General features: G+C 37.4%; 2 protein-coding genes across 2 annotated transcripts in view; both read left to right on the top strand.

The window, feature by feature from the left end:
- The first annotated feature begins 1,810 nt into the window (after window positions 1–1,810).
- On the top strand, window positions 1,811–7,516 carry LOC107097449 (PI-PLC X domain-containing protein 1-like). The gene is made up of 7 exons (XM_015394596.1): window positions 1,811–1,995; window positions 2,081–2,182; window positions 5,953–6,077; window positions 6,156–6,287; window positions 6,442–6,609; window positions 6,711–6,894; window positions 7,067–7,516. Exons 2-7 carry the CDS (start codon window positions 2,107–2,109, stop codon window positions 7,306–7,308), a joined length of 927 nt encoding a protein of 308 aa, XP_015250082.1. The 5' UTR covers window positions 1,811–1,995; window positions 2,081–2,106; the 3' UTR covers window positions 7,309–7,516.
- Window positions 7,517–10,273: 2,757 nt separating this feature from the next.
- Window positions 10,274–11,702, top strand: part of spata20 (spermatogenesis associated 20) — a 73,369-nt gene continuing 71,940 nt past the window's right edge. Inside the window, exon 1 of the mRNA XM_015394593.1 lies at window positions 10,274–10,536. Coding sequence (XP_015250079.1) covers window positions 10,337–10,536 — 200 coding nt within the window. The 5' untranslated portion in view covers window positions 10,274–10,336. The remainder of the gene's footprint in view (window positions 10,537–11,702) is intronic.

Below are 11,702 nucleotides of genomic sequence, written 5' to 3'. Positions count from 1 at the left end.
TTAAAAGTACCCCCTCCAAAAATAACTCAAGTTAAGTAAAGATTCACTAAGTACTCAAGTACAGTAATCAAGTAAATTTACTCTATTACTTTCCACCACTGGTCACAATGGGTCGAGTAGCTAAACATTTTACTGAAGTAAGAGTAGCAATATTTTGTCAAGATATTACCCAAGTTAGAGTAAAAAGTAGTAAAACTACTCCTTTAAGTATATTTTTGTCGAAAAGTTACTCAACTAACTATAACTAAGCCAATTTAAGCAATGTTTCGGGGGCCTGTGTTGTCAAGAATTAACGTAACCTAAACTTATCTGACTCAGGTGAAAGTACGTCCCAGAATCAGGATGGTGAGTAGGGTGGAGTACCCATAGTTTCACCGCATTTATCCTTTACCTGAGGAGGTAAAGGATAAACATATAAACAAGCAAAAACTACTAAAATTCTGAAAAAGTGTGGCCAAAATTAGCATTTAACCTTTGTGGAATAAGAACTTTCTAGAATTGTGTTTTAAGGCTCCATTTATTAATGTATTTATCTATTTAACCATTTTTGTACATGTGGTTCTTCCTCACATTAGACACAAATGATACAGACATTATTGTTAGATGTATAAAGATGAGAAAGACTAGTTCCTGCTTCTTATTTAATTTTTTAAAAAGTTGAACCTAGATATTATTTGTTGTGTTATACGAAAATATTTCATGCAGTAGAAAAAAATATATATAAGCTTGTTTTTTTCCCCCGGAGTGTTAAAGGTATTTTTACAAATCTAGACACATTTAATAAATTAAGTTTATAAAGAATAAATAAAACAGGTCTTTGGATATAAAGGTTTCTCACTATTTGACTGGGTCATTTTAATACATAAATATGCTTCAATTTGCACCCCTCAGTCCTCTTTTGGCTGCACATTTGCATCCATCTTCCCATCAATTAAGAGCTTCCTATTGCAGGAAAGCATCTCCACAGCATGATGCTGCCACCACTATGTGTCATAATGGGGGTCATCATGATGATGATGATGTTGCATGTTAGTTATCTTGCCAGAATACCTTTTCCACTTCTTTTATCTAAGGTACCATAGACTTGGCCACCTTACTTCAGGTGGACAGACATGTCTTGGTAGGTTTTGCATAATACTGTGCTGTTCATGATGGACTAAACAGGTGTCTGTTCGATTTCCTCATCTTTTAAACTGAATTCCAAGAAAAGACATGAGGTTTGTGGTTGAAATATGACACATTAAAGTTCAGGACAGGTAAAACATTTGCAAGCCCCCCCAAAAAAAAAAAAATCTATCATAAGCTGCACAAAAAACAAGGCAACATTGGGAAAAAACATTGTTTGATCAGAAATCATGTTTGATATGTTTTTATTCTCTGTTTACTGACACAGAAACATAAGTTTCAAGACTAAGCACTGATTGGTTAGCTGCCTGTGATGTCATGAAGGGGGCAGGAGCTTGTTTGTGGCCTAACCTGTCTGCCACACATACAGGTGGTCACCTGACATAATAGTTTATGTAAATTCATCTGTCTTTTAAAGTTGTTATCTCAAATAATTATTTTTAGAATATAATAAAAAAGTTTTTTTTTTTTTTTTTAAACAAATAAAGCTGGATACAGATATTAACTCACTGCAGCCTCTACTAAAGAAAATAAAAAAAAAATGCTGCAGTTCAATGGAGAATTTCCCTCTAAATGATAAAAATCTGATGTGGCAGAACTGATCTAGTGACATTTTTTTGTATCGATTGAAACCTGAAAGACTTACTATGTTAGTTTAGCCAGTAGGAAATAATGATTGTATGAGGAAGTTACATTGCAGCTTGGCAAGAAAACCTGAACAACAACAGGAGAAACAACTGTTAATCTCCTCCCACAACAGGTTAAAGACTTGCAGCAGAAACAATTCAGCCGGTCATACATAGTAAATAACAGCTGCACTGTCAGAACAGAGGGAATAAGGGTGGAGAAAAGAAGTAGTGCTTCAGCAGGGTAAGCCTCTAAAGCATTCTCTTTATAAGGATTGTTTCCTCAGGTCGGTGAGCTTAACTGTTGCCTTGTATCTTTCTGTTTCAAGGACATTAATAAAAAAAAAAAACAGCCATGAGCTACTCTGACTGGATGTCGAAACTGCCGGCTGAGCTTCATACCACCTCTCTGTTTAAACTGGTCATTCCAGGTAGGAAACTCTGGTTATGTCACTTTGACACTGACTCCTCTATTACAGTCATCACAAAGGGAAGGTGACTGGTTATTGGCTGTAAAACGTTTAAAATCAAACTTCAGATCCACACATCTAACTCTATCCCAGAACTCTTAAACTTTTCATATATATATATATATTTTTTTTTTTTACTTCAGCTATTTATATTTGTTTAATTAGTAATCACTGTGATTACTAATGTAAGATTTGGTATAACACCCCTTAAAACAAATGTGTTAAAAAAGAACAATAACAAAAAAAACACACAATTTTTTTCCTGTTAAGAGGACAATTATAGTCCTTTCTCCTTAAACCCCTGTTGGAGGTGTCTTCCTGTTAAAAGGGAGTTTTTCCTCTCCACTGTCGCTACAAGCATAATGAGTCGATGCAATCAAATTGTTTTCCTTAAAAAGAAAACTTTGAATCAATTTGACTGGATGAACTGTAAAGTGTCTTGAGATGACATGTGTTGTGAATTGGCGCTATAGAAATATACTGATTTGAATTGAATTGAGTATATGGAGAGGTAAAGAAGAAACTTATTGCTGCATGAAATTTAGACAAATCACTGTGTAGTTTATCATAGACCCTTTACTGCACACAGCTGATATTTGGCAGAAGATGCTCTAAATGGATCAGAACAAGGATAAAAAAGTAAAACCTTATGTTGGGATTGAAACTAATGCTTCACCTTTACTGCACCCTCCCTACAGCCAAATTCAGCGGCGGCAGCATTAGGCTGTGGAAATACTTTTCTGCAGCAGATAGAAAGAATCTGGCTGTGCTAGATGGGAAGATGGATAGAGCAACATACAGCAGATAAAAACAAGCAGTCTTTGAGGAAGCTAGATTTTCACAGATTAATTTATTCTCTTAAATCATCTTGTTGTTGCTAAGCACTGATCTATATTCATTTTTTTAGACCATCAACATAGACTCACACTGAAGGTCTAGTATTGATTTGTGCTTGACCTTAGTAATTGGTCTAGTACCAATGTTTCAAATAAATGTTGGGTGGTGCAAAAGAGTCTTTTTGATCCTTCTTCTCTTATGCACCTGTAATGTTAGAAACATATATTTAGGGAGAGTTGCAGCCTAGTGGTTAGGACATTGCGCTTGGAATCCAGAGGTTCATCAATGGCAGCCCACTGCTCCCAAATGGGATGGGTTAAATGCAGAGAGTGAATTTCATTGCTCTGTACTTGTGACAGTGTAATGACAATTAAAAAATTGTTTTGAAAAAGCTGAAAGATGTGCAAAGTGCACCATTTAATCACGTTTCACCATCATAATTGAAAATAATATCCTCACCTTTCCACCCTCAGAAAACCTTGCATGACTTTCTTACTCTGATGTTAAAATGCATTTTTTTTTTACATACTGCATGCATCTTTTTTCATTTCAAGAGGATGTTGCATGTCTATTTTAAAAATTAGAGTAGTAGAAATAATAATTTTTCTATTTTTGTTTTTTAAAGAGATTTCAGCCCATGAGTACTTTCGAACAAATTATCTTGGTCTATAAAGCAAACATTTGGGCACCATAGTATTAGAATATGCAGAAGACGTGATGAGGTAGATGTCCGTCTTTCAGCAGGACCAGAGCCCTAAACATGCAGCCAAGACTGCCTAATCAAAGCCTACATCTAATCCAATTAAACGTCTGTGATAAAGCTTGAAATTTTAATCTCTCAAAATGTTTTCATCTTCCAAAGTTCACAGGTTTGATAGAGCATAAATACAATTGTAGAGAACTGCTGGAGTTATAGCCAGAGTGGCGATTGGCGGCTTTCTGGTTAGGGCAGGCATCCCCAAAGTCAGTCCTCGAGGCCCGCTGTCCTGCAGGTTCTAGAGGTTTCCCTGCTTTAGCACAGCTGATTATAATGATTGCAGTAGACCAGAAGCCTGTTAATCAGCTTTCAATTAAAATCAGCTGTGCTGGAGCAAGGAAACCTCTAAACCCTGCAGGACTGCGGGCCTTGAGGACTGAGGTTGGGGATGCCTGGGTTAGGGCATCGTGCCTGGATCCCAGAGGTTCTGAGTTCAAGCCCCACTCCCACACTGCTGCTCGGCTCCCTGAGCAAGACTCTTAACCCCACACTGCTTCCCAGGCGTCGCACAATAGCAGCCCCCTGCTCCCCAAAGGGATGGGTTAAACGCAGAGAGTGAATTTCGTTGCTTTGTACTTGTGACAGTGTAATGACATTAAAGTTGAATATTCTATTCTAGAAGACTACAGCTGTAAACGCACCTGCAAATCTTAAAGCCCAACTCTATGGGGCTGAATATCACTTAACTTTTATTATTTGTATTTAAAGATATTTCTGGACAGATCCGCCTTTTCTTTTAAAGTTATAATTCAGTACATTTCAGTTCATTTTTATGGAGCCAATTCACAACACGTCATCTCAAGGCACTTTACAGTTCACCAGATCATACAGTCAATTTGATTCAAAGTTTTCTATCTAAGGAAAACAAGCTGATTGCATCGAATGCAATCCCTCACACTAAGCATCCGTATAGCAACAGTGGAGAGGAAAAACTCCCTTTTAAATGGAAGAAACCTCCAGCAGAACCAGGTTCAGTGTGAGCGGCCATCTGCCGAGGCCGACTGGGGTTCAAGGAGACAGAAGCAGAGATACAGAAAGAAGAAGAGATACAAAGTCTGTCAACCAACCACAGGCGGCCCTGTGCAGGAAACAAACAGCCAGGCAGACCTGCTCTGAGTCAGCTCCCACGTCAGAGGACGAAGAGAGCACATCCAGCCAGTCACAGTCAACACTGTGGAGATTACACTGAAAATGTATTTTCTGTGGCCTGTCTCTTGAAATCTCCATAAATCCATTGAATGATTCTGATAAAAGAGTAAGAAGGGCCTTTAAGCAGACAAAGGCTGTAGACAAGTGTCTATCTAAACTGAAAGTATGGCACCAGGCTCGGCCTGGGAATGATTTTTGGCACTGGCATTTTTCCATCTACACCTGCCCACTCATGGTGGTTTTATTGGCTTTGGTTATTAACACGGACGCGACAGTGACTGCTGCTGTGTAATGACCAGCAGGGTTGCCAGATTTCACTGACTCACGTTTACGAGCCCAAAAAATGTTCATAAACCGTCTGGAGATATGAAATCTCACCCAATTTGAACCTATTGATCTCTTAGGCCATAAATCTAAAGAAAAACATTTTTTACCCATAAACCGCCATCCTAAACTGCCGGAGCAGGAAACATCCCAACCTGGCAACAATCCATGTAAGGCAGGAAACGTTAGCCCTTAGATGCAAAGCCCCATCATGCACATATTTTTGCAAAATACTCTAACATAAACTCGCCAAATAGAAGAGGAACATCGTAGTTTGGTTTTAGGGAAGGATTTTAGTTTTATTATAATTTAGTTTGTTGCAAGGATATTACAGATTGGAGAAATAGATAATTACATCACATGTCAACCATCACAAGCATGTGCATGAAAAGGAAGGGCAATATATACTGCATGCATCTTGTAGGTGGTTGACATTGTATTACTTCTTGAGCTCCTTGAGTTATTTAATGTCTCAGGTAGGTGCTTTGGCCGGAGACTAATTGTTGGGGCCGGTATGATTTAAGGACAGCCAGCCCTTGCATGCTGAAATTAGGAGCGGCCCACCGGGCAAATACCCGGTATCACAGATTACCAGTCCAAGCCTGTGTGACACCATAAAACCACAGCTCTGCTCTCCTACTTGTTCTTTCTTTGTTATTCCCAGGAAGCCACGACTCAATGAGTTACGATCTGGACGTACACTCCCGAATCATCGAGCCTAATGCACTGAGGAGATTTAGCAGGATTTATTGCGTGCGTAAAATAATACACACATGGGCAGCCACTCAGGTAAGGCGAGAATTAATCACAACAGCATGGAGAAAGATGGAAAGGATGGGGAGGTTGACTTGTCAGTTTCTGTCTCAGGAGGTGAACATGACTGAGCAGCTAAATGCAGGAGTTCGCTATTTTGACCTTAGGATCGGCCGCAAGCCAAACGACACTGATCCTACCAGGCTGTATTTTCACCATGGGCTGTACACACACACCGACGTGGAGGTAAACACTCCATTCCTGAAGTCTGAGACCAAACATAGTGCTAAGAGATGAATGCTTCTCTGGGGTTTACTGGCTCCATGCATTAAAAACCCTCATTAAGTTTGATTAAATTATACTTTGTTTGTTTCATTTTTTGCTTTCTTTCTGTAATCAGACCATTCTTCAGGAAATAAACACGTGGGCGGAGAGTCATCCTAAAGAAATCCTCATCTTGTCTTTATCCCACTTCGAGGGATTTGACAAGAAGATTGCAGCAAAACTTCACAACCACCTGATCGAGTTCATCAAAAACCTTTTCAAAGCCAAACTCTTGCCAAATATGGTATTCCTTTTCTTTCTTTTAGGATTATTTTACTCCATCTTTTTCTCTCCTGGCCTAGAATTCAAAAATCACTCTATGACAGCATTACTGTATCACTGCAGGTCAATCCCACTCTCAAACACTGCTGGGATAACGGCAAAAACGTAATAGTTTCATATGACCATCCATCCTACCATCAGGCTGTGCTATGGAGAAAAATAACGTATTACTATGGCAACAGTATGGACCGTGCAAAAATTACAGCCAAACTATGTCAGGCTTTGGAAAAGCAGAAGTCTCCCAATTGTGAGTGTTGCTGATTTCCACAAAGATTGACTCACTTCTTGATAATAATGTCTTCCAGTAATCAGAATTCATATTTTTTCCTATCAACAAATACACACAAAATAACTGCAGTAAATTGATTTTACACCACATTGTTTCTCTGATGCAAACTTGTGTTATGACTCATTTACAGATTTCTTCGTCTGTGGCTTGAATCCAACCCTTCCACACAATTCTGGCATCCTCAGATACATCCTGCGTGTGTGCGACAGCTTCCCCAACGTCGTGCGAAGGGGTCTGCCAAAAATGCTACGATGGGCGAAGCAGCAGCATGAAAAGACGCCTATGAACATCATCGCCTCAGACGTGGTGACTAGAGCTGACTTTGTTAAAACGGTTGTAGAGCTCAACTTGAAAAAAGGGAAACGACGATGAAATCACACTGGAAAAAGTAATCAATTCTTAAATTAAACGTATTTACCCTTAATTTAGCAGGTAGGTAAGATGGTCTGCCACTGGAATGAGCATTTTTACCCTTCAAATAAGATGATTAGATAATATGCAATGGAATTAAGACAATGCAAATGTTTTTTACTTAGTATTATAAATGTAAATTGTCTTGTTCCATTGACAAATTGTCTCCCTTACCGCCTTAATTCAAGAAAAATTGCACTGATTTTAAGATAAAATGTCTTATTTAGATTTACATTTTTTTGCAGTGCATGTCAGTATACTTTATATATTTTTTAATCTATGTTAATATTTATGTACAATTTATTTCATGCTTATTTTTTTTACCCATTTCTACACATTTTAAAGAAAAAAGAAATAAAAACTTTCAGCATAATGTATTAATGTTTCCACACACATTTTTCACATCGCAAAAATCATTTAGAATTTAAAATTGAAGCATGAGTTTCAACATAAATAAAAGTTCATGCCAGATATTTTTACCACCTTACTCTCTGAGCATGGAAGGAAGGATGAGAAGGAAAGAAAGAAATTGCAAAAGGAAAAAACCTAAGGAGGGAAAGCAAATAAATAAGAAAAAAAAGAGGTATGACTCAAAGAAGAAAGGAGAGAGAGGAGGAAGTGAAAAATAGCGGACAAATAGGAAGGGCATAGGGAAGAAATGGACACAGAGCAGGAAGAAACAAATGAAGGACACAGTAAAAAAGGAAAGGATGCACACAAATAGTAGAATGGAGGACAACGATAGAAGGATCAAACAGGAAAAAGAAGAAATTATGATTGTGGATTGGAGATAGCAGGGCTGCCAACTTTTATCCAAACCTTGGGGTGAGATTTAGAAATAGTTTGGACAGGAAACCCTGTCAGAGTTAGATGAGGATGGCTGCAGCTATAAGTTGGAGGTTTTCACAGGATTAACAAAGCTGCAACATGTGGAATTTTTATAGCGCAGTAAATGTTACTGTGTAATAATAAGTGATCTGTAGTTATGTGGAACATTTTTTTCCCCCAATACACATTATTTTCTACATTCTGGTGATTTTTTTAGAGAATTGAAATAAAGCAGAATGGGCCCTACGATAATACTTGCATCTTAAATATACTTTAAACTAAGAATTTCACAACTTTGTTCATTAATTATTCTCTGCAGTTCAAGTAAATGAAACAATGGGGAATTAAAAAGCTATTACTGGATTACTGACACTAATACTGGAACCAGTGGAATCGAAACCTATGCAAACTACACTGTGTATGAATATTTGGTAATAGCCTAAGGATTAAAAAGATTTATTCCTTATTTTATTAGTAACAATCAATCTTACAATTGACAAAACAGCTAAACAATTCAGACCTTCTAGGAAACTGTAGATTTTATAAAAACTAACCATAACAGGAGACACTTCTCTGGATGTTTCATTTGGAAGGAAGTTTTTAAACATATTCATTGACCAAAATAAAGATAAATGAATAAATTATGATAAAAGAAGAACATCCTGGTGGTTTCTCCTCTATGAATCTGGATAATTGAGTTATTCTGCACATCATCTCTGGATGCTGTTGGTCTTTTCTTGGCTGGCTTATCTTTTGAAAAATAAAATGCAATGGTTCTTTTTCTTTTTGTCGAGCTCCTATGGGCTTGAGGGACAAACCTGGAAGCTTTGAGAATTTAAATATTTGTGTTGGTTTAATTACTCCTAAATGCCAACGGAAGATCACTAAACTAGACTGAGCAATAATTATTTAACTGGAACATAGACTAAAACTGGGACTAAAAGCACCAGGAAAAGAGAAAACAAACCATTGGATGTGATCCTACACTCAGTCTCCACATCAATAATCTAAGCAAGCTGCTGTATTTTTAATTAATTTACTCAAGTACTAGATTGTTAAAAATCGTCAATCATTTACAAAGAGAATTATCCTAGTCCAGATGAGATAAGAAAAAAATTAAAATGATATTACAACTGTCTTTTTTCATATCTGGCACAGTGAATAGGTGAGAATACAGACTGGATCTGAACCTGGTGTGTCCTTGTGTGTTAGCACCACGGTTGTATTAAATGCACACACTGGATTTTCATCACCATGGTATTTTTATAGATAAATAAGTGGAACAGAGTTGAGTTTTAATGTCCGTCATTTTTAAGTGTGAGAAATAGGGAATATGGATTGAGAGTGTGTGAAGACACTGAGATGGGTGAGTCTCACTCCCAATGGGTGAGGCCCTGAGATAGTGATGCGTTAATGAGGCATCTTGGAAGCGTTTCCACACATTGCCAAACTGCACTGATACAGAATACTGACACCTGCTGGACATTTAAAGACACTACAGGCAGTTTATTTGATAGACTAAACTGAATTGATTTGATAACCAAATACAATGACATAATTTAAGTTATTGTAGGTTATATACAAAATTAGGTTATTAATTAGGTTATTATCCAAAATTCTTGATGTTTTCATTTTATATAGCAAAAGATGAGATTTTTTTTTTTTTTAGTAGATGCATCATGTGGACGGATATGACAAGCGAACCCATACAGTGTTTTGCTCTATTAGCTCAACGCATGCACCGATGCATGCACACAAAATGTAACAAACAGATCAATAATCTAATTCATATATTATCCTATTCAAATACCTTGCAGGACATGCTACACTGAAAAAACATTATGCATCCTCTTTTGGCATATACTTAATTATATTTCGTTACTTTAACACAACTGTTTTATGTCCTACCTTGCTAACATGAAAAATTGTGTTAAAGTAACGAAATATGATTAAGTATATGCCAAAAACGGTGCATTTTATTATATTTTTCAATGTAAACGCTGAGATCAGATTCCAGGCTCCGCGTTTCAATCGGTCATATTATTTAGCCTGTGGCGCCATCTGGTGTCAAATAATGGTAATGCAGTTTGTTCCATGCCTGGACATCCATAGCAGCTAGCATTAGCACGCTTACTGGAAGTAATGCACAAAGTGGATTAGGATGTTAAGACAAGTATGGCGTCGGTCGGTGTTTAAAACCTTTCCTACAAGGACAGCAGGTTCCCTGACTGCGGCCTTCCTGGCAGCTGGCAGCCCACGGTGGAGCTCCGGTGGTCTTACAGGGGGGTTTAAAGGCATTCTCCACCCACCGAGTGACAGGTCACAGCGGCTCCTCCAACCACAGCCAGCCCGATACCTCAGGTAATAAGAGAGAACCCTATAGAAATAACCTTAAACCGACATATCGCTAAATTTAATGTGTAACGGGTGGTTAATGTCATGTTTTCCCCCTTTCTGCATTATTACAGTGGAGAGTTATCGCCAGCTTCAAGTGGCTACGCAAAACTCCATTTAAAAAAATTGTGTATTTAGAATAACTATCGCCTAAACCGTAATTACGTAACATTATGCACTGCTAAACAAATAAAATTAGTTGAAATATAATCTCCTTAAATTCGGCTTGGTTAAAAATGCTACAACGCCATGCATATATTCAGTAGCACGCTTTAGCTTGTGTTATTGTTTCTATTAGTAAGTCTGCGCTACGTAACTGACTCACATGTTAGGACGTGCAATATTTATGGTTCCATAGTGTCATTTTTTTCAGCCGAATTTAGGGAAAATACAAAAGCAGTTCTTAATCCTGAAACATTTTCAACTCCAGCTCAGGTGCAGTGAGGTTATACAGTGATTAAAAGCACACCTGGAAGCTAATTTAGGAGGGGATCTCAAGACATTTAAAGATGCATTCAAAGTCTTGACTTTAAATGTTGCTTTTTGTATCTCTGCTTCTGTCTCCTTGAACCCCAGTCGGCTTCGGCAGATGGCCGCTCACACTGAGCCTGGTTCTGCTGGAGGTTTCTTCCTGTTAAAAGGAAGAATGAAAACCATCCTGCTACAAGAATTACCATTTCAAACTTCCACCATGTCAGACTACTATTATTTCCAGCAGGGGTGCCGCCAGGAATTTGGAGCCTAATGAAAGACATTGAAAAGACATTAAAACCGCTATAAAGATGCACTCAAGAGTGTTATTTAATTTTTCAATTAAATTTTTATTGTAAAATTACTGTAAAGAAAAATGATCAGAATGTGAAAAAGTAAAATATACATTAACTTTAAACTTTACATCAAGATAAAAATGGCTTATTAAAAAAAAAAAAAAACACAACTGTATCTATAGAAAATAGGTTTTGCATTGTGAAAATCCTTCTAGGTGTTAACTGTATGAAAGGACAGATTATTTTTGCTGGCCCTGAGAACTCATTTCTCAGTCATTTATATGTTTAATGACAATAAAACATGTATTTTTGGTGTGGCTGGTTCTTGTTGCTCATGAGAATGATCAAGATTTATATATGTATAAT

Source organism: Cyprinodon variegatus, unplaced genomic scaffold, assembly GCF_000732505.1.
Source record: "Cyprinodon variegatus isolate N-32 unplaced genomic scaffold, C_variegatus-1.0 Scaffold697, whole genome shotgun sequence".
Lineage (NCBI taxonomy): Eukaryota > Metazoa > Chordata > Actinopteri > Cyprinodontiformes > Cyprinodontidae > Cyprinodon > Cyprinodon variegatus.
The sequence above is the reverse complement of the archived record's forward strand: the minus strand, read 5'-3'. Positions and strand labels throughout refer to the sequence as shown.